This window comes from Chelonus insularis, unplaced genomic scaffold, assembly GCF_013357705.1.
Source record: "Chelonus insularis isolate UGA/USDA-ARS -01 unplaced genomic scaffold, ASM1335770v1 contig_311_pilon, whole genome shotgun sequence".
NCBI lineage: Eukaryota > Metazoa > Arthropoda > Insecta > Hymenoptera > Braconidae > Chelonus > Chelonus insularis.
The window spans coordinates 519-24,621 of NW_023276484.1; the positions used below are offsets into that span (position 1 = coordinate 519).

The 24,103-nt window shown below is 28.6% G+C and overlaps 2 protein-coding genes across 2 annotated transcripts; both read left to right on the top strand.

Annotated features, from left to right (window-relative positions):
- Positions 1–2,651: 2,651 nt before the first annotated feature.
- On the top strand, positions 2,652–3,434 carry LOC118065463 (uncharacterized). Its single transcript, XM_035080756.1, has one exon. The coding sequence runs from the start codon at positions 2,652–2,654 to the stop codon at positions 3,432–3,434; it is 783 nt and encodes a 260-aa protein (XP_034936647.1).
- Positions 3,435–6,508: 3,074 nt separating this feature from the next.
- On the top strand, positions 6,509–23,678 carry LOC118065464 (uncharacterized). Its single transcript, XM_035080757.1, has 5 exons — positions 6,509–6,537; positions 6,822–6,974; positions 7,069–7,260; positions 10,829–10,963; positions 23,161–23,678. The coding sequence occupies exons 1-5, from the start codon at positions 6,509–6,511 to the stop codon at positions 23,402–23,404; spliced, it is 753 nt and encodes a 250-aa protein (XP_034936648.1). The 3' UTR covers positions 23,405–23,678.
- Positions 23,679–24,103: the final 425 nt, after the last annotated feature.

The following is a 24,103-nucleotide window of genomic DNA, read 5'->3' on the forward strand; positions in this document are numbered from 1 at the left end:
ATTTAAATTATCGGCGAAGCCTATTAAAATCATGTAGTAGAGAGAGAGGGTCATAAGTAACGTAATAGATCTGAGAGAGAGAGTTATTGTGATGATCTTGTTGCCATGACGACTTCCCCACGCAACCCACCACAATAGTGGTGGGGGATAGCAAAGTGGGCGGAGTCAAACAGTATAAAAGAGCTGGATTTTGCGGAGATCGTCACTTCACCTGTCTCCGAGGTACTAGACCAACGAGACCGACGAGAGTAGTAGCTCACGTCGTACAATACAGAGTTGTAGCTCTGGCTAAAGGGTTGTAGCCTTTTAGTTGCCCCGGAGAGTAGAAGCTTTCCGAAAATAGGAATTGGAGGGTTGAAGCCTTCCAGCCAAGAGTTGGTGCTCTTGGTTTTAGCTAGCGATCGAGAGTTGGAGCTCACGATCTTGGACCGTGTAGGAGTCGAAGCTCCTCGCCGACGAGTTGTAGCTCGTCAGCTATTCAGGCAAGGTTGTAGCCTTCCCTCGAAGAGTTGTTAGCTCTTCGAGTATCCCGGACGAGTTGTAGCTCGTCCTCACTTAGATAGGGTTCTAGAGTTAGAAGGTGAAGAGTCGTAGCTCGCACCTATACCCCCTAGAAGAGTTGGAGCTCTTCGTCGACGAGTTGTAGCTCGTCGATTATTCAGGCAAGGTTGTAGCCTTCCCTCGAAGAGTTGTTAGCTCTTCGAGTATCCCGGTCTGGGTTGTAGCCCGACCAACGAGAGGTTAGGCCACGGGGTAGACACTTCTGGGTGGGATTTTAAGATAGCAACTCTCTCTCTCTAGTATAACGGCACCTAAGTGAAAGTTAACTTTGTAAAACTGTACAATTGGAAATCTAGAATAGAACACATATATGTTGTAAATAGTTTATATAATAAAGTTGAAATTGGATTTTAATTTGTGTCTAGAGAATTTACTTTGTAACGCATCCGCCATAGAATCCTGGGCCATAGAATTTAGATAAATTGTTAAATTGGGGCGGGAATTTTCTTGGGGACTCGCCTTGAGAAAATTTAGGTGTTACAATTGGCGCTCGAACATAGGACTTGTAATCTTTGAACAAGCAAATAAGCTATAGGCTTTAGAGCTTTAAAAAGAGTTGAAAATGGAAGCCGGTCCATCAAGAGTTAATATCTGGCGGTTAGGGAAGCCGCAAGTTAGAGCTGAGTTAGAAGCTCGTGGAATTGAGATGCCATCGAAAGCCCCGGTAGCACAACTAAGACAAATTTTGTGTGACGCCATCATGGAGGATCGGAATAGGGGAGATATGGAGGACAATTTTGACATTGAACCGACAAGTAGAGATACAAGTGAAGGTCGGCACACAGTCAGAGAAAATAATAAAGATAGAATAGCGAAACCTAACATACCGACAGTGATCAATAATATCGACGATATACCCGGTCTAAGAGATTTATTGACGCAACAATTAAGGGAGCACATATCAAGAGCACAATCTATAGTTTCCTCTGGTCTTTCTACGCCGCGATCAAGTAGACGGCGAGAGCAAGAAGTCAAAGAGGAAAGGGACCTAAAGATAAAAGAGCAGATCCGGAAATGGAACGTCACATTCGCTGGAGGCGAAGATGTAGTCTCATTTATCGAAAGAGTTGATGAATTGTCAGTAAGCTATGATATAGCAGACAAGTATCTTGTGCAGTGCATGCCAATATTATTGAAGGGCAAAGCCTTGTTGTGGTACAGAAATAATAAGAAGAATTGGAAAGATTGGGAAGAGTTTACTAAAGCTCTGAAAGAATTTTATTTACCCTCACGATATCGAACTCAATTAAGTTTAGAAATCCAGGATAGAGTTCAAAAACCTGGAGAAGCAGCACGCGATTTTATTACGGCTCTGCAGACGCTCATGCGTAGACAAGGAACTCTAAGCAACGAGGAACAAGTAGAAAGAATTCATGAGAATTTGAGACCAGAGTATCGAAGATATGTTCGAAGATGTGATGTAAAAACGATAACAGACATCATCAGTATGACCAGTGAATATGAGCGGTTAAGAGATGACGAGAAGCGGTTCAAGTCGTCTGGTGTTAATGACTGCAAAGAAGAAAATAAAAGACGTAACAAACGTAGTTCGGATATTAATATGGTTCATAGCCTGTATGACCGTAAAGAATGCTGTTGGAAGTGTGGGCAACAAGGTCATAAGAGTTGGCAATGCCAAAATAAGCCACAAATCTTTTGCTTTAGATGTGGTAAATCGAATGTTCGTGCAACTCAATGTGGATGTCAACAGAATTGGAAAACAATTCAAAAGAAGAAAGGGATAAAACAAACTCGAGATCAGAAGGAACCAACGGAAAACATCGTGAATCCGATACCCAGCATGAACGGAGAACAAGGATTAGAAGAGATTGACGAAAGACCTTATTGTGACCCACTAGATAATGAAGATACCGTTCAAGAATCAGCAGTTAAGTTAGCAGAAAGGCTCCAAGTATTGAGAGGTGACCACAAAACCGTGATTTCTGGACATTTGGGGGGTGGCAAAAACGATTTCAAGAATCGCAAACAAGTATGTTCGGCCAAGAATGCAGAACGACATCAATAGATACGTTCGTTTGTGTAAAAAACGCCAACGATACGAGTCCCCTCAGAAGCAGACGTCAGGAATAATGGCAACTATCAATGCTACGAAGCCATGGGAAATTATAGCAGTCAAATTACAAAATCCTTTTATTAGATCGTTAAATGGACACACTCAATTGTTAGTAATTCAAGATAAATTCACGAAGCGGGTTGAAATATATTCACTCAAACAAGCTACAGCTTCAGAAATTTGTAGAGTTCTAAAAAAAGAACTTATTTATCAATTTGGTTGCCCGAAGACAATCATCACGAGCAATGGCACTCAGTTTACTAGCAGGAAATTCCAAAAATTGTTGAAGTATTTCGGAATAAGACATGTAGCAACTCCACCATACTTTGCACAACATAAAGGAGTTGGAAGAACTAACAAGGTGCTAAAAACCATGGTTTTGCAGCACGACAAGAAGTCATACCAATCTTCGAATAGGAATTTAGCTAAGCGGAAGTTTGCAAGTAATGAATCTACTAAAGTCAGACAAGTCTATCCAAAATATAACAGAAAAACATTACCATTAAATACAATACCAAGTACTTTAGAAGAAATAAACCGTTCAAGACATTTGCAAGATGATAAAGTTTTAGCATCTGGAAAACAGAAGAAATATTACAGTAAAAACAGACGGAAAAGGATACCAGGTATAGAAAACATGGTAACTAAGAAAGAGTATCTTTCGGCAGCAGCTAACCATTGTGCCGCCAAACTTGCCCCCAGATATAACGGCTCATTGATAGGACTTAAAATGTACGCAGATAAAGTAGGAGTGGTGTGCAACAAGGGAAACACACCTGTAAGAAATTTCGGTACTTGAAAAAGAAATATTTATTTTGTTTGTTTCCAATTGTTCAGTTGTGAGAAAAGATTTTTGTTTCGTTTATATCACTTGTATGATAAGTAATGATGTTAAGTATTGAAAATGATTGTTTGATATTAATTTACAAATGATTGTAGAACTGTAATAATTTAAAGCAAATATTTAGCATTATAATAAGGAATTTTTATAGTTAAGCAATGTACAATTAAGATAAGGCTAAGTTTCTGTAGTTAAGCCGAAATGATTGTAATTATTTGTTAGTATTTAAGTCTAAAAGTAATGGCAAAATTATGAATAAATTGTTGTAAAAGAGAATGTACTTGTTGGCAAATGAAGAGTAACTGATGCCTCTCATACATTTTCACTATTTTTTGTATATACGGCTAAGGGAAAAAAAATAATTTTCAGAAAAAAAAAATTCTTTTTTTTTAGGAAAAAAGAGGGGGATGTAACGAAGTTACATTTTTAAGGCCGATATTATAGAAAATTAATTGGTCTGATGAATCGATAATCAGTAAAATCATTTTATCGACCCATGAGAAATAGCGCGAAATTTAAATTATCGGCGAAGCCTATTAAAATCATGTAGTAGAGAGAGAGGGTCATAAGTAACGTAATAGATCTGAGAGAGAGAGTTATTGTGATGATCTTGTTGCCATGACGACTTCCCCACGCAACCCACCACAATAGTGGTGGGGGATAGCAAAGTGGGCGGAGTCAAACAGTATAAAAGAGCTGGATTTTGCGGAGATCGTCACTTCACCTGTCTCCGAGGTACTAGACCAACGAGACCGACGAGAGTAGTAGCTCACGTCGTACAATACAGAGTTGTAGCTCTGGCTAAAGGGTTGTAGCCTTTTAGTTGCCCCGGAGAGTAGAAGCTTTCCGAAAATAGGAATTGGAGGGTTGAAGCCTTCCAGCCAAGAGTTGGTGCTCTTGGTTTTAGCTAGCGATCGAGAGTTGGAGCTCACGATCTTGGACCGTGTAGGAGTCGAAGCTCCTCGCCGACGAGTTGTAGCTCGTCAGCTATTCAGGCAAGGTTGTAGCCTTCCCTCGAAGAGTTGTTAGCTCTTCGAGTATCCCGGACGAGTTGTAGCTCGTCCTCACTTAGATAGGGTTCTAGAGTTAGAAGGTGAAGAGTCGTAGCTCGCACCTATACCCCCTAGAAGAGTTGGAGCTCTTCGTCGACGAGTTGTAGCTCGTCGATTATTCAGGCAAGGTTGTAGCCTTCCCTCGAAGAGTTGTTAGCTCTTCGAGTATCCCGGTCTGGGTTGTAGCCCGACCAACGAGAGGTTAGGCCACGGGGTAGACACTTCTGGGTGGGATTTTAAGATAGCAACTCTCTCTCTCTAGTATAACGGCACCTAAGTGAAAGTTAACTTTGTAAAACTGTACAATTGGAAATCTAGAATAGAACACATATATGTTGTAAATAGTTTATATAATAAAGTTGAAATTGGATTTTAATTTGTGTCTAGAGAATTTACTTTGTAACGCATCCGCCATAGAATCCTGGGCCATAGAATTTAGATAAATTGTTAAATTGGGGCGGGAATTTTCTTGGGGACTCGCCTTGAGAAAATTTAGGTGTTACAAGTTAATTATTTATAAAACTTAAAACAATTTTTTTTTGATGAATTGCAATTCTGGGTTAGTAAAATTAATTTAATTATAAACTTAAAAGAGAATCATTAGTAAGTGTCTCGTAGAATTTGCCCCAAGGGAATGAGGAATTGTGACATACCAACTACTATGTTTTGATCTCCTCTACATACTGATCCACTCAGAATGTGGCAGGCTCTTAATCTTGTTGAGATATCGAGTCAAAAGGTAGCAAAAAATGAATATTCATGAGTGTGTCCTTACACGTGTATTTGATTCTACGTGTCTTCATTGCAATAAATAATGTCTTTGTAACAGTCTTTAACTACCCTTCTACAGACTTATATTAGTTTCATTATCATAATTTGAAATATTTCAAAGAAAAGAAACTTCCTTTTCATTATACACGCGAGAAATGGGTTTATTTTAGCTTGAAAAACTTATTATAATGAATGACATTTTATCTAGAAAAACTTTTTTATATTGTTGTCAGAAAATTTTTCAGTCTTGATTCACATTTTATAATAAACGGAACTTTTTTTTATTATAATCTTCATTTATATTTTTTGAAATCGTAGAATCATTTTTTTAATTTTTATTCATAAAAAAGTTTTTGAAAAAAGTTACATTCATTTTAAAGTGTTATTTTGAAATTATGAGAAAAATATGAAAAATTGGAATTAAAGTTTTATTGTAAAATAATAAATTAATTACAGAAACTGGGCAATAGATTTTAATAGATATAAATAAAGCGTCTAAAAATTGCAGCATTGACATTTGATTTAAATTTTTATGCACTTTTTATTAAACAAAATATATAAAGCTTTACTATCATACTTCTTGTATATTAAAAGATTTCATAATTTTTTATAGCCAGATGTTAATAATTTTAAATCATTTCAAGATTCTAAAACTATTCAGAAAAGAGCATTAACATATCTCACAATGAGTTATTTCAAATGAACTGAGTATTATTTTTCAAGTAGAAGGGTTCTGTTTTATATGGATACATTTTTCATATATGGAAACTATAGTTTGGTATGCATATTATCTGACATTACTGAAATATCTTGAATAATTTCATATACGATCTTTCTAGTGGTTTTAGAATAACCTCAGTATTTTAAATTTTAGGTTTTAAATAAATCCATCGTAAAACGAGAATAAGACCACTCCCCTGAGGATCCAATCAATGTATAAAAAAGTTCAATCGTAAATTTTATCGCACTCGATTTTCAAACATTTTTTTTTTCTATCACTGATATCTATGATATAAATAAAAAATAAATTTACAATCTAGAATTAAAACTAAAAACATTTTTCAATTTCCACTTTTTTCATGTTCATACCATTTTACCCCAAGGGTTCAATTTAATCCAAATACTCTTTTTTTTAAATAATAATTTTAAAAATAACTATTAATTTAATTTAACAAGCTTAAAACTGGTACATTTACTTTAACGAAACAAATGTCTAACAATGTATCTCCTTCTGTCAGGTAATTTCAAATTATTTCCATCATATTTCATATTCATACCACTGTCTAGACAATATGTTAACATCCAACTCTAGGACTCATCTCTCATTGAAGTCACTTTTTACACACTTCAAAAACAAAAGTTAATTTTCAGCTACATATAAATAAAAACAATAATAATAATGAGAATTTCAATATACTAATTGTTACTGGTCTCCAGTGCTAATCTACATCATTAAAAGTCCAAAATGTAGATCTGTGTAAAACAATAAATTGATTACTTCAAAATGAACTCATATTTTTAGTTATATTGCACCATTAACAATAATGGCATACTTCTATGTCAAAGCAAGTAGGGAATTACAAAACAAAGAAGAACCACCACCAGTTGTGATATTTGGAGTAAGACCAAAGTTGACTTATTCCAGACAAGGGAGCACAGCAAGCAACGATTTAACGTAATAATCTTTTATATTAAAAAATGAATTACAATTATTTACATGAGATGGCAAAGAGGTTGATGATTACTGTTTATAAATTCAAATATTCCAGATTATTCCATGGAGGGAAACGTGCTAGAGATAGTTTAGCAAACACAGCAACAGTTGGACTCTCGGGATTCTCAAATACTTATGAGTTATATGATGTAGAGTTGAATATAAAGAAAGAAAAACGTACGCAGAAGTATCTTATTTTTATGGTGTCTGTCTTTGCTATTTCATTGTGTCCTCTGATGATGTTGAAGTAAGTATCTACACGAAGTTGAATGAAAGTAATTTATAATGTCTGTAGGCTAAGATATTTTTTTTTTCTTCACGTTAAACGGAAGTGACGGATGGTAGGTGTCCCTTCAGACTTCATAATAGCAAGCATAGATCAATCCCTTGCCTCAAGAAAATACTTTATCGGGATTTATTAGTTTCACTTCAGCAAAATCCTTTTCAAGTTAGAAATATCACCAGAATGACTGGTTTTATTTCTAAAATCACTACAGAGTATATTTGCTTTAGAATTAAGTCTGAAACTTAGCTGTTAATTCAATTTTGTTATTTTCTTTATTTCGTTTCTTTTTTATGAAAGAGAATATCAAGTTTGATCTTGCGATGACAACAAAATTCCTAAAGTGAATTATTTTTTCACCATTTAGACTTGAAGAATTTTCACCTTAAGTGGCATTTTATTCAAGAAAGAATCCTTTTGAAAGAATTACTTAAAAAAATAAAATAATTTATGGTTTATAACCACGTATCACAATATTTTCATTAAAAACTTCGGCATTAAGAGAAATTTTCTGATATCTGTTGAGTTATTCATTCAATAAGTCAACAAGAGTTTTCTTTTGATTTCATAAAAATGTATTATATTATCAAAAGTATTCCTTTCAAGATAGTCTAATATTCATTTGAAAAGTAAAAAAGCTTTGAGTCAAAATATTTTTAATTTGTGGAAAAAATATTACAGAATTTTGTAAGAAGACATTGATAATTGTACAAGTATCTTCAATGATAAAAGGGTTCTTTCATAACGGTAAATTTATTCGTTGCAATTTTTTTATTTGCAAGAATTCAATAGAAGTGAATGTTTCTGAAGGATCTATTATGTCGTCAAGTCTAAGAAGAGCAAAATAATATTCTTCTGAAAGGATTAATATAGTTGTTTGATCCCTTTACAAGATGTTCAATAATTGAAGATGTATTGATGGTTGATCTTCCATGAAGATTTTATTGATTTTTTGAAAAATCGCCATTGCTGAATGAATTTAAACTTCACTAAATTGTTGATCCTATAAGATGGATATATTATAAATATTTGAGTAAATAAATAAATGTTGCTTCTAGATGGTTATTCTTGAGAATATATTATCAATTACTATATGTGTATTCCACACAGAATAAATCCAAGTATTTTAATATGAAACACGTAAACCATTTCAAGTTTAAATAACATAAAATATATGAAGTGCATTTTATGTAAAATGCCATAGCAATTACAATGTTTATTGTAGACTTACATGCAAAGTATATTATTTAATTATTCATGAAATGAAAATAGAAAACAATTCTAGAATTTTCATCGAAGTTTTATGGAAAAACTGCTCAACTGATTCCATTAACTGTCGATTCAATGTCCATCTTCAGTAACTTCATTTATCAGTTGATATTATTTCATCTTCAGAATGATTAGCAAATATCATTGATTTCCTGCAAGAGAATTGTAAATAGTTACTTTTATACTGAAAAATCAATAAATAATATCTGATATGCATTTTAGCTCATTTGTTTGCATTTGGGAATGACTAATCTGCAAATATCAATCTATTAGCTGCTCTTAAGCAATCTATTAATTACTGTAATCACTTTATCAGTTAATTTAGAATGAATTAAGGTAAAAATGACTATGAAATTCATAATTTATAATAAAACTATTTCGTTTAAAAGTTTTATTTGTTATCTATAAATAATATTACTTTTGAAACATTTTAATCAATTTTATGACCACAAGAATACATTTTTTTCTGTCAACTTTGATGATGAGTTCAAGTTCAGCCAGATTCCCTTGATAAATAAACCAGTATGATAATATGTGAGATTGGAATTTCACAATAATTTTTTTGAAATTTATTCATGAAACTATTTTTTCTGTCTATTCTGAATTAAAGAACATGATAAAAATAAAAAAGTAATCGAATGCAACTGCTTTAGTATATAATCGCTGACGCAAGAGTTTTCCAAAGTGATTTCTGCCCAGCTATTATTCACCGTATATCTATTATTATTTGAATTCAATATAAATCAGAGGACTCAACGGATTTCCTTTTATATACATTGTTCATTCAGTTGTACCTCAACCAATTTTCTCTAATTTGCTTATATAACACACTTTTAAAATGGTTTATCTCACTTTATCTATTTTTTTCCTTTTTTCATTTCAATATATCACACTCCAACAGTTATGGAAAAACGTGCTTCTTTTATTCGACTTTTTTCCATTACAAGCAAAAATGTGTAAGTTAATTCACAAATTTTTACTCTGAGAGAAAAATCACTTTATGCAATGATTTTTTTTTCAAATATTTTAAGAAGAAACGTTATTTTTGTGATGTAAATACAATCAAATTCACATAATAATCATAATTCAATCGCTCGATAGGACTTCAGTATTCATGCTTATATTTATTTCTTGCCCTTATTCAAGCGAGAATGTCTTGAATGTACATCTTGTATTGTCTAATACCATTTACATGATTCCTTACAAGATATATGATATCATGATTATTGCCCTGAATTCATCGCAGATGACAATGGAACAAAGTAATTGTGAACACTTGAACATGAGTTCGAATTTTATAATGAAAAAAGTGAGCACCAACACTTTACTAAAAGAAAAACTAATGAATGGTATTTGATTAAAGTTCCATTGTTCTCATCAAAGTGAGTAAAAATGCCTGTTGACATTCATATTGGATTAATATAACGTTTATCGGCTCTTATGATTTATCAGCTTTGGAAATAAATTATTCCATCAAAAATTCATTAATTAAAATGGCCAAAATATTAATTAGTTCCAAATAAATAGATTTATCGATTACAATTATATAATATAGATACATATATATTTGTGATACATGATAAAATTAACGATGAGTGCTCAAATAAAAAATAATAATAAATACTATAATTTTTGGTGATTTTTTAAAATTATTTATCAATAATGAGTAATTTTTTACCTGAAAAAATTTTAAACAGTCTTCTTTTACAATTTAAGACATCATTGAAATTTTGATATTTATAATTATTCCCTGTGTAAGTTAATTTTACTGTCCTCCATCGTTTTATAAAACGATAAAAAGTAGAAACAAATTGATTTAAACATCAGAGTCCAAAAAAATAAAGATTCTCTCACTTCTAATACTAAAAGCATTTGTGTGTTTGCAAGAAAGATTATTTTGCTCGCCACTTTTTATCTGGGCAACGTTACTTGTTTATACTGAAGGAAAACAGAAAGAAATCCCAAAAACATTGAAAAAAAAAATATTCCTTCCAGAGTAAATACACTTTTTTTTACCTATCTAGTGTTGACTTTTTTCGATCAAATAATTCAATTCTTAAAGATTTTTTTTTGTCTTATTCTGGACTTTTCCTTTTTAACACATATTTTTTTATCTAAAAAACTAAAGGTAAAAAATTGAACTGTAAAGCTAAGGATAAAGATAAATTCGAGAAATTTTTTACCTGAAACTCAAAGCCTTCGAGAAACTTTTAAAGTTAGAAATTAATCAAATGTTATTTGATCTTTATCCTATTTGTTGTAGACTCGCAAAATTAGCTGTGGTAGAAACGTACGAGAATGCAGGACATTTTGACATAACCTACACCCTGTTTGTTTTACTGGGATTTTCTTCAGCTGTTACCACTCCAGTTTTGTATGCTTCTTGGCAAATGAGCAGGTATGTATGAATAAATAATATTTTACTAATGTACACATCACCCAAACCAAAGTTCATGTTTTCCTTTTGAGTGTAAATTTTCTGTTGATTTATTTACACGATTTAGTAATACAGACATTCCCAAATCTATCAATATTTGTATTAATCCTCTGATAGCACGCTTTTTTTTCTACCAAATCGATGTTAGTACGTAGTGTCGTGATACGAAGAACTTTACCTTGTAATACCTCGACATCAAGTAAAAACAAAACACATTTTTTTATTTAAACAAAAGTTTGCTGTTAAAAACAGTTTTTACTTGTTTTTTAGTTTGATAACAATTTATCTGAACTTCAGTTTGTAAAAACAAACATGATTGAAAAGTTTGTCATTCGAAAATTACTCCAAAACAAACAACAGAAATTTTTTTGAAAATTTTTTTTTAATAGCTTCAAGTTTTTCTGCATCTTTTTTTTGTTTTAGTATGAGAATTTGATGTAAGAATAACTAATATTAAAAAGATCATATACATTTCTATAGTTTTAAACATCAATTTTAGTACTAGTGCGAAAAATACCACTTTTCTTTACGTTAAAAACTTTATTGTCCTATAAAAGAGACAAATTGATCATTTCAGAAGTTATTACACATCGTGATGAGTTCAGATCAATTTTAATGTGCAGTTAAAATCAGTTTTTTTTGTTTTCTGAGTGAGTGTTGTATAAAATGCAGAATTACTCTCATCACTTGTTGCACTATGTGTGTTCAGACTCGTTAATTCTTCATCTATTACCAGTTGATTTATTTACAATAGGAAAATCTTATGATTAAAAATAGCTAAAGATATTTTATAATTCTAAAAAATCAATAGAAATGATAATCTATTTGTTTATCAGTAAAATAAAATAAATAATTCTCTTGTTAAATATTAAAATATTTTCTTCAATAACGAGCACTTTCTGATAAAAAGGTTTTAATGCTTAAAATCATTTTGATGTTAATTTTTTTTAAGTAGGACAAAAAAGTCTGAATTAAGTAATGATTTTCACAGTCTTATTTTTCACTCCCTCAGTTTGCCGTCAGTTACCTTTGAAATATAATTATTCTTGAAAAATGGTTGAGGGTAAAACTTGGTCACCAGTACAAATTGAGTAAGATTACCCTACTATTAAGAAAATTAGGGGAAAGTGAGATGTTCTTGGATAATTATACTCCTTAAAAAGTATTCATTCTTTACTAGAACATTGAAATATTGTTATATCTGCATTCATATATTTATACTGTTCTATTTTACAAAAAAAGAATCACGTATTACCATTCAACTTATTTGAATGTAGCCGAAAAAATGTTTCGTGTCATTCAATCACTTCGTGCTGGGAATAAATTCAATATTATTTTCTCTCTGAGTTTTACAAATAACTGAAAATAAAGTACTTCAACACATTTAAGCTTCGATAAAGTTCCACTGATTGAAATAAAAAAGAAAAAAAGGTTTATAATTGAAAATTAATTTTAAGATCTCAACTTGATGACAAGTTAAAACGATATCACATCATTGTCAGAGTTTTGTTCACTTGGCTACATCTGTCAATGAAAATGAGCTATGGGGATTGACATTAAAAATATTGTGCAATTGAACGGATATTATTCGTTATTGTATGAATATCCAATATCCGAACTAATTTGTGGAAGAATTGCTTTATTGTGATACATATTTTCTAAAACTGATCATACATTCATATTAGATGGCCATACAGGGATTCAATCAATAGATGAACGCCCACCAGTATAATTAACATACGGGTATATTTGACATCTCAAGCCACCCTGTCTTAATATATAACACATTTTATTGACAGAATAATAAATCATGTAGTTCGTTCAACTTGGAATGTAAGAAATTAATTATGCACACATTAAATAAATATTTATAATCAATAGAAAATTATTTGATTTAAATATTAAGATGTCATGCCATTTGTTGCTGCTTTGTGATTAGTAGCAAACTGTGTTTGTGATGGAGAATCTAATCATTGATAGATTAGTGGTGAAATAATCGAGTATTTGAACTATTTACTACTCATTATCATAACTACATAAAGTAATTGCCTTGTTTATAGTTGTTTTTAATTAATTAATTCAATCCGAGTATGTTTATTATAAATATTAATCCTTTAATTAGATGCAATAATTAAATACTAGAAAATTTTGAGCTTGAGAACTTTAAGTCTTTCTTAAATTATTAATCAAAGTAATAATATCTTGTTTTATTTAAGTTCTAGAGTTTATTCTTTATTTCTGTCTATTGAAACAAAACATGGTTAAAACATAAGAATCCAGCTAAAGAATAATATATTGTTCAACAAGTGTAGTATAAGATAGATTTTTTAACTTTTAAAGTTGCCACATAAGCAGTAGCTGCATATTGCATTTACTTGAAAACAAGACTACAACTTCAGAGTTAAATATGGTAAATAGTAACTGCTTCTCAAAAGTTTATTCTTTAGAATATATCTACATGTTATTCTGAGTGAAATTAAGTTAAAAGAGTATATTAAATACTGTTTTCTACCATGATGCAATAAAATAATGTCGTAATTAAAAGAAAATACGAGTAATTGTATCTTATGTAATCTATTTATATTTTATTTTTAGTAATATTTTATCCATTCTGTAATATTTATAAAAACCAAACCCACATTGCTAAATTTAAAAATTAATTCAACCTCTGCTATTGATATTTTTTGAAATATACAATTCATAATGAAATCAAACTTTTTTGCTCTGGAAAAAATCCTTGATATTCATCTGTAGGAAGTTATTTTTTTTTTTATTATAAAGTTAGTTTATTTATAATAAATATTTCTATTTTTAGAGAATAAAATTTATTAACAGAAAAGGAGTTCTATTTTGAGTAGAGTTTCCCCTATAATTCATCATTTTAAAATCAATTCTTTTAAAAAAACTAGCACGTGTATAAAAATTGAACACTTGAGGTAGAAAAAGAATCACTAATTTCAATTCATGGTGTAGTATAGAAGCAACAACAAAATGATGCTAATCAATTATCTATTTAAAACAATTAATCTTTTCAGCTCCATTTGAATATAAACTAAAAAATGGACTACGTTATTTTAATTCAAAAAAATAAATAACGATTTCACGACAGAATAATGTCGTGATAAACGAATAAATGTTAAGGGATGATAAAATATACAAAAAATGGAGGATCTGACAAACTAGAGGAGAAAAGGGCAGGATGATAAACCAACAACTGTGACAAATCCTTGATAGGATATATTTATTTGCAGAAAGAAGTACCAAAAGCGTATAAAAATCTTCTCAATCATTCCAACTACTCATTACTTGTGGAATAATGATATACAGAACTAAAGAATTCAGTGATAAAAAATGATGACTTATTTTTAAAGCAATTTCAAGTGTTAACTTCCACTCTAATGAATTTTATTTTCCTGTCGTTGTCGTTTTACATCAAAAGATAAAGTGTTTCATGCATAAATTAACGTCTGAGTTAACATAACTGTGAGTTACTTGACATCATCTGCTATGCGTTTCGTCATATGAAAGAATTTCCTCTAAATAAAGAAAATTCAATCAACTGAAAAAATATAATTTCATTGGATAAAATATTTAAGCGAACATAGATGTAATTTATCTCCAAAGATATCATGAGATTCGTTGAACTGGAAATATTTAGATTAATATATATCAAATATACGATGATGGATATTTTCGTTCTCTAATCATCTTTCATTTAGATCGTTTCCAATGCAAATCATGATTTGCAATTTGTGATGACATTTCATTTCAGTAGAATCTTTCTTTGTATACAAAATTATTGCACTATTAAATCCTGTTCTTCGATATTTGTTTTTATTGAACCATTTTTTGGTTGAGCATTGATGAAAAAGTCTCCTTTAAAAGGATTAAAGTACATTTTACAAGCAATCTGTTGACTTGAATTGAATAATTTATTTAGTAAATAATATAATTTAGAGAAAGAGGATTATAGTATTTGTTTTTTTGCACATTTATTTGCTATTAATATATTTTTTTGTTTTGTTTTTTTTTATATTTTCGTTTTGCATTGACTATTTTTGTTAGAAAAATTTCTATAGAATCATAGGACCTTATTTTTTCATTTTTTCGCCATGCTATGATTCCAATAGCTAGTTTAACGTTATCGATGCTGTGCTAGCTAAGAGCTTTAATGGGTTAATCATAATCGGAGAAAAAATGAAAAGTTAATTAAATATTGATTGCTAGTCCTTTGACAAATAATGAAGAGCAGATATTTTCAAACTCTAGATTTTTTTCGTTAAAAATATATGAAAAGAGAATGCTCATAAAGAGAAAATAAAAAAACATTTCGGTATTTTTTTTATTAAACAGAACTATTCTGTTGTAATCATGTTTTGGCTCGCTGTAAAAACATGATTTCATTGAACAAAAAAAAACCAATAAAAAATAAATAAATAATTCAGACTCACTACTACCCATAAAAAACAAGATAAAAATATCTTTCTACAAAACTAGTTCACATGTTCTATAAGATTTTTTATTTGTACTGAAATAAAATGTTTCAAAGTTTTACCTCGACGTCAATGTTTAAATAAATAATTGACATCAATTTGAAACAAATCTTTGCTGAAAGTTACTATTCTTTAAGATAAATATCTGCAATAAATTAATAACTATCACATTCTAAAATGACAATGTTCAATAATAATCAAAGATATGCTAAATCCTAGAAAATTGTAAAGAATTTATTATTACATTTTTATAGATTGTTTATTTAATACCTTACACTAACTTCACTTTACGTTTCACCTTACAAAGTTATCTCAACACTAAGATTTGTACAACATTCAGTATCACAAAAAGACTCTCTTATCCATAAAAATTGAATTTTTGTCTTAATGTACACAGAAACAAAGTAAAGAGATTTGATATCATCTTTACTATTTTTTTTATGTCTTTACCCTTGTGGTACAGTTATAGGAATGATATAGAATTCATTTTTACTATTTGAACTTAATACAAAGCACGAAGTTTATGATTATTTCTTAGTGATTGAATTTTATTACATCAGAGTTTTCTTTATTTAAACTTTGAGTATAAAGTTATAGTAAATTGTAGTGAATTATATCTAATAAATTTAACTTCTTTCTTTTTTGGATTATTTGCCAAAGCGTAATTAACATTCATAAAGAAATGTAGCTTATTTGATTCAAGAATAGACAATGCAGATTAAGCTATACTAGAAATACAACGCGCACTGTCTCAAGTTAACAACATAAAAAATTATTTAATTTTTATTTTTATTCATTTCGAAAATTTAAAACTAAAATTGACTAATCAACGCACGAATAAAATGGTTACGTTTTTCTGATTGGTCGATTTAATTTTGTATTCTTTAATTATTGTTTTTTGATATTTGTTACGGTAATTTAAAATTTTTTTTTGTTATTATCAATATTGAATTGTAATCTCTATGATTTTATAAAAAAAAATATTATAAATATTTAATTATATTCACACGAACGGTTTTTGTAATTATGTCTCTTTGGCTGACAGTAAGTCATGAATTTTAATAGATAAGAAAACTCATCTTGGTAATTATTTTATAATTTCTACAGATATTTACTGGAGGCGATTTTTTTTGTAATATTAATAAATTTTTTATTTTAATGGATAAGATAGTGTAGTATAAATTACAGTTTCATCATTGCAAATATTATTTTAAGCTTTTTCAGGAGAAGATTATATTTAAGAATGAATATTTGACCATTTTATTTCTTTATTTTATAAAAAAATTAAACATTTAATAGAATCGTAAATTGAAAAAAATTATATCAGAGATTTCTGATATTAATATAAAAAAACTAGTGAACAAAAAATACAGAATTATCTACACCATGAATAACACATATAAGAAAATATTACTCTTATCTCCATGCGAAATATTGCTACTAAAGTTTTAGTACCGTTATGCTTTATATCGTAAATGTAAAAATCTATCACATTATTTTAAGATCCTCATATAGCAACAATGGAATTTTTTTTTATCCATGGAATCAAATAGTATTCAGCTAAAAGTTAATGGTCATGAAAGCATAATTTCTTAGTCATCGTAAATATTTTTTTAGTGTAGATTTTATTTCAGAATTTTTTATATCATTTTTTGTTTTTATTTATGTTCCTTCATGTTTTTGATTATCAAGATATGATAATGTACATGGTTTGTTAGTTTTAATTTTTCATGAACACAGTTCAAATAAAAAAAATTATCAATAATTCCAGGATGCCATAGATTTCATCAAAATAAATCTCCAACACTTATCGTAATTTTTTACTTTTATTGTAACCTTTTTTCAGCTTCTATTAACCGAGAAGAAAATAATCTTATTCTAGAGTAAACCGTATCCTTATGCGGGTAATTTTGATAATGGAGTACAGTCACAATTCTGTTGAGTCACCATTCTACTCAACTGAAAAATAAAAATTGTCAATGTAAACTTGTTCTAAATACTGAAAGTTTTAATCCTTAAGGATTAGAGGATTCGAACTTATTCATGACTCTGGATTTAGACAAGTAACATTGAATAATTCACTATATTGAGTAAGCTATTATTTATGATTTAATTACAAAATATTTAATTTAATAATTCGTTATCCGGTTGCTACGAAACTACCATAATCCACAAATTTTTATTTCTGAATCATTAATAACAATTAAATTATATAATAACATGATCTAATGAAGTAAATTATTGAGAATTGACGTAGAATATTAATAATTGAACATTTTCTCCTCTGTTTTTTTTCTATGTATTTGGTCACTCATCAGTTCTATCTATCTTGTAGTAAATGATCTGAGTTTCACAATATGAATCAATATCATTTTTCTGTGAATGGCTTCAATCTATTATTGTTGAGTATCATATGATCATAATAATGTAATATGATCAATTACATTACTGTAATTTATCTTCAATGAAGTTGAATCAATGCTGATATTCAAAATTATTATGGTATCTTCAAGTATTTTTTTATTTTTCAAAGTAATTTTTACTTCAAGTTGGATAATTTTTATAATTATTTTTAATTATTCTCAGTTTACTATAACATATAAGGGTAATTGTTATCTATTAGTTGTTGTCATGTAATTCTAGATGCTGAAATTATAATAAGTAGCATGAATTTAATCTTGTCCTGATTATGTATTTTATAGTGTAGCAAAAAATATCAATGACGAAATATAAAGTTAGAATTAAAGAAAAAAACTTTAAGTTAAAAACTTTAAGAATAAATTTACCATCATGGAAGAACCAGTTAAAAAATCTATACGGTTGTCTATTTTTGTCCCTCTAATGTAGTTAATTATTGGTCCTAACCCCTTTACTATTGAAGCATTTACCCTCTAGAATCACTTTATAACCCTTCAATTTTACAATCGTTCGAACATTTTCGTTTTGTATGTTCTTCATAAAATGTGTTTATAAATAGTACTATTAAATAAATAGTGAGAAGTACTTTTGAATTTATACATTCTACTGCATAATGATATTTAAATAATGATAACAGCTTTGTATTGATAAAACTTTATGATGAATGAGTGAAATAATTAAATTTAATTATTAAAAACGAAAAATAATGAGGAAGTTTGTATCAGAATAAAGTTTACTTTAAAATAGAATAATTTTTGTTGTTGCATACCAGAAACGAAATAAACAATCTAATGGATGAGAATAATAAAAAAGTTTTGCTCCTATAATTAAAAAAACTTTTCTGCTTTATTTATTTACTCATTTTTTTCCTACCAAATTATTTGCTCAATTATAAAATGTTACTCAGCAATACAATGAAATGTTTTCTCATCAAAAGAATTATTTAATAGCAAAAATGAAAAAGTATGTAATAGACGTAGGCAATATTTTAAAATAATTCGTTGTATTCTAAAGTTATACTTCATTGAACAGAAATTTATATATAAAAATATCTTTCATGGAATCTTGTTCAATAAATAGAGATAAATCATTTTTTTCAATCTCCATCAATTCAGTTCAGAATCTTATCATAAAAATTTTCCATCTAAATATTTAATCTAAAAAAATTCAACGATGTATCTATTTTATAATTATATACAATATTTATTTAAGATAGTATCACAGTGAGATGATAGAACAGAGCTATTACTGACCTATCCTAAAGTTGCTCTTTAGCTAATCTTGTAGACCTATGCTACAATCATTTAGAAGCTAACACATAAATTCTGATGAACCCAAAGCCCATATTAATATATCATGATTTAAACATTCACTGTCATTATATTCATACTAATTATTATACACTTATTATAGTTGTAATTTAAAAACAATTGCAATTTATTTATTAGCAACTGATCTTATTTTCATATAATAATCATCATAAATACTCATCAGTCTTATTTTAAAATTTTTATTCCACTGTCAAATAGATCTTTTAGCTCTTCCTATTTCTTGAAATACCCTTTAATTTCAAGTTAAATTAATCGACATAATAAAATAACTCAACCGTCAAATCAATGATTAGATGTCTCACCCACGCTCATACTGACTAAAAAAGGTTTTTCTAATCCAGGAAATGAATAAGGGCTTTCGTAATAACATGAAACGGTATTTTAATTCCTCAATTATAAAGGGGCGATTTTTAATAGATGAAAAATAATCTTCTAGTGTTTTTAAAAAAGAGTTATTGCTTGAAAAGATTTTATACCTGATAACAAAAAAAAATCAATTCTCTTTTATACATGCTGCAAAGAATTATTTTTTATTATTATTTCTATTTGAGAAAACAGAAAAAAGAAATCACTATTATATTTTGTACAACAATTCAATTTCATTATAAATATTCATCTTATTTTAACAAGTAAATGGAAAAAATTAAAAAATAATCCTTTATCACTTTGAAAAAAATTTTCTCTGTTGAATTTCATTTATTTGTTACGAGATATTCGGTGCACTATTGACAATAGAGATTTTTTTCATTCACATTCATGAGAGAGAGAAGATTTCGGAGCATTTAAATTTAAGTAATAGTTTTTTAGATTACTAAACCTCATTAAAAGCATTAAATCATTTTTTTTGAATTAATTGAGTATAATTTTGAAGTAGAAATCGTTTGTTGATATTAAAATAGATATAATGCAAACCAATTGGGCTCTCAAAATTCCATAGAAATTTTTAAGATAATTTCAAAACTTCGAAATAGAGCATAAATTATTCAATAAATTCTTTCTGCTCTTTATATAGTAAGTTTGACGAGAAAAAAAATTCTATGCATTTCTATTTTCTTTTTGGTTCATTCAGCTTTCAAATTTTTGGTACTTGAATAAAATGTAATAATACATCATATTAAGTGAAGTTACATTCGTTTCATATTTTTCACTTCATATTTAACCATTGATGCTGAAATATTTTGAAGTAACAGTAGTGTTTCTGAGCGGAAGTTAAAGGTTTACAAGCGATCATAAACATGCGATATCTATTAGACTGTGGTAAACTTACTATATGCGGTGTATAGAGTAAATTAACTGGGGTGTAATGAACGTTACATAGCATGTGCTAATGACGAATATCATATGGTTTATACAAAGAAAATGGAGGATATAACATTGAAGAGAGATGATTTTCTATTGAAAATTGGATTTGATTTTATTGTAACTATTGACATGATTTTTTTTATTGTGATTGAATTTTTATTGATACATTATATATTATATATAGCAGAATATTTTTTGTTACAACTCAATTGTTGTTCATTACAAAGGTAACTTTTGAATATTTTTTTCACTTATACAGTGAATTGGTTTCGCTCTGATTATTTGCGAAGCTTGGTATTGTTCATCATTTTTATATTTTATGGATGTTTTCAAACATGGGTTTTATAAGTCATTAAAATGTGTATTAAAAATTCAATTTTTCTTAGAACTTATAGCTAGGATTATTTTTGCTACATTCAAGTCTTATATTGAAAAGCTTACTTTATAGATTTTAATTCAATTTAAATACTTGATTTAATTCAAAATGTCCTACAGATTTTATATCTAAACTTTAATTTTAATGAAACTCAATGTTGTTTCGACTTAAGTCTTTTCCTCCTAAATTTATTGGTGACTAATTATTAATTTGAGCTGAAATATTTGCCAATAATTTACGAGCAAATTTAATATTTAAAATGTTTTGTATGATCAGAAGCAAAATAAGTTGAAATGAAAACTGTTGGAGATTATTTGAATCTGATGAAGAGTATCATACGATGAAATTAGAGTATTAGCCACATTTTAAAAATCTCATTGACCAATGTTATTTAATAGATTGAATATAAAGTTAGTGCTACTTTAACTGAACCAAATTGTTATAGTGAAAGGAGAAATTTAATATGAAAGTCACGCGAGATAGACTGAACAATGACAATATATCGACAAGAAAAAAAAGAAAGTATTTATCATTTTTAAATATTTGATAACAAAATAATAAAAGGAAATAATAAAAAATTTATCATTTAGTTAATTTATTTTATCCATCGTCATCGTTCAGTGATCACGCACTTGAAAACCAATTCGATAGTGAATAAACAGAATAGTAATGAGGCAAACTTTAAGCTGAGCTTAGATAAAGAAAAAAAGAAGGTGCATATTAATGTAGCAAAAGAAAAATGACTAAACCAAAAGTTCATAAGTTCTTAGTTATAATAAAATTAAACTTTTTTAAAAGTAATTTTAATATAATATATTTCAGCAAATTGGATTTTTAGCTTGTCAATTATCTCTAATTACTTCAAATATCTTGGGGCTTTGAAACTCAATTAAATTGATGAAAACGCGTTTATTAAATTCTGGTAAGATTTTTAAAATAATTTCATCAAAGTAATTACAACTATTGTGTCATCGATGATAATATGAATAATATATTGTCACATGAAAACTACAAACAGAAGATGAGCTATGTCCAGTATTATCAAAAAACAATGTATTTATTTCAGAGCTTTTTCCAGTTGATAATAATGGAGATAATACTTTATAAAAAATTTATGGAACGAAATAAAAAATATTGACAATAATAATAATGATAATCATAATAGTGATGTATTTTTAATAAACCAGCAAGAACTGCTGGTATTAAAAAATATCAGTTTATATCAAAATGTTGAAAAAAATACATTTCTGGATTTAATTTATTAAATTATGAATGATGACTCGTAATTTATGAAATTATAAAGTTGTTATAAAAATAATTAATTAAGTATGAATTAAAGAGTTTTTAAAGTGATGTGATGTAGGATTTATACAAAAGTTATAGAAATGACAAAAAATAGCAAATAATTATTATATATAATTTTTGGAATTATTGAAGTTTTAAAATTGATTTACATTCATGGAAATATATTAATCAAATTTATGGTATTTTTTAATTGCACCTTTCAGGTAATAATTACAATTATAATAATAACGATCGTCATAATCATTGTCATAAATCTTAATTTGCAGCGAGAAAAAATAAAAGTCTATCAAACCACATTAATTTCAATTTACTTTAATAAAATATTATAATTAAAGAAGCATGACGAATAATTTAATTTAAAGAAAAAAATAAAATCATAAAAATTTTTTCAATTTTTACTTATTTATCTTCAATAGTTGAATTATTCATAGAATAAAAATCATTTTTCAAAAATAATGATGTTTTCCAGAGCAGTTAATTAACTTGAATAAAAATGCAAAAATGTTCTAGTTTACAAATAAGAACTGTTCAATAAAAATAACAATTAAACACAAATTGAGTTGCTGGACATAAAAAGTTCCTTCCATATTCCAGGATAAAACTAGAGATAGATCTGTGTAGGAGTTAAAAAAATCAATCTTAAAAATAATAAATGAACAGTCTCAATAATTCTCCAAGAAATTAAATATACTTTCGATCAATGTTTATATTCAGTATTCGATCAATACTCCTACGAATATTAAATAGCAAAAATAAACTCAAAAAAAATCCATAACCATAATAATTCTCAATGAACTTTTAACGACTTTTTTTTACCACTTGTAACTAAAAAACAATGAACGACCCTTTTTTCTTAAATTTTTTCTCACATTATTTCCAAGTGTGGGTGTTCGATTGACATTAAAGTATTCACCGATAAATAAATCATTACAGGCCGACGAAGGAACGACTAAAGGGCTACTTCCAGTATTCAAGTAGACGTTTGACATATGCTTATGAAGGTGGAGTACGTAAGCCAAAACGTCAACATGGTCATTCAGGTCTTGCTAATGTGGCATATACTCAACATCCAAAAACAGGAAGTATCAGTGGAAGTAATGGAGGTGAAGGAAGCTCTCGAGATAATATTAGTCTCCATAGTGCTGATCTTGATAGCAGTGCACATATTTTTTGTTAAACATTTTTGTAGCTCTTCTTTTGTTGCATTCTAACACGTGCGTGACTTTTTATCATGCAGATAATGTTATATTCTCTGAAAGGAGCCAATTTACAATGGCACGATAAAATGTCACTTTATGAAATACGTTATAAAAGAAATACAATTTTTTGTTAAGTATTTTGATGTCATATGTGACAATAAACATGATGGCCAAATAAATATTTTCCGTGTCCAAATATGTCAATATTATTTGTATGAACAATTGAATTCATGTATCTTGTAAATATAAATAAAAGGCAGATCAATATGAATAAAAAGGCAATTGCTTGTGACTTGTAAATTTTTTCTGCAAAATAAAATTAAATTGAAGAGAAGATAGGAATGCAAAAAAAAAGTTGGAATCGTTTTAAACGGATTTCGTCGATTGCCCGACTAGAATTTCCAATTTCTTATGAAAACTAAGAAGTTTCGTTGAATTTACTGATGCTAGAGAATAATTCAACACGGAAATAAATATAATATACAGATATATGTGCATAACTATGATGAAAATTAATTCAACAGGCGTCCAACTCGAATTTAAGGGCATGGAATAAATACACTTTCACCTTGAATCAACGATAAGTTAAGTTTATTAAACAACAATCGCAACTTCTATATTCATTGAGGGGAAAGTTTCACTGAAGATCATTATTCGCATTAATTCCATCCACGTCG

Coding starts and splice junctions, on each gene's coding strand:
- LOC118065464 (XM_035080757.1), top strand. CDS start 6,509: ATGTCTAACAATGTATCTCCTTCTGTCAG. Junction 6,538..6,821: donor AATGTATCTCCTTCTGTCAG/GTAATTTCAAAT, acceptor TCATATTTTTAG/TTATATTGCACCATTAACAA. Junction 6,975..7,068: donor ACAGCAAGCAACGATTTAAC/GTAATAATCTTT, acceptor CAAATATTCCAG/ATTATTCCATGGAGGGAAAC.
- LOC118065463 (XM_035080756.1), top strand. CDS start 2,652: ATGGCAACTATCAATGCTACGAAGCCATGGGAAATTATAGCAGTCAAA.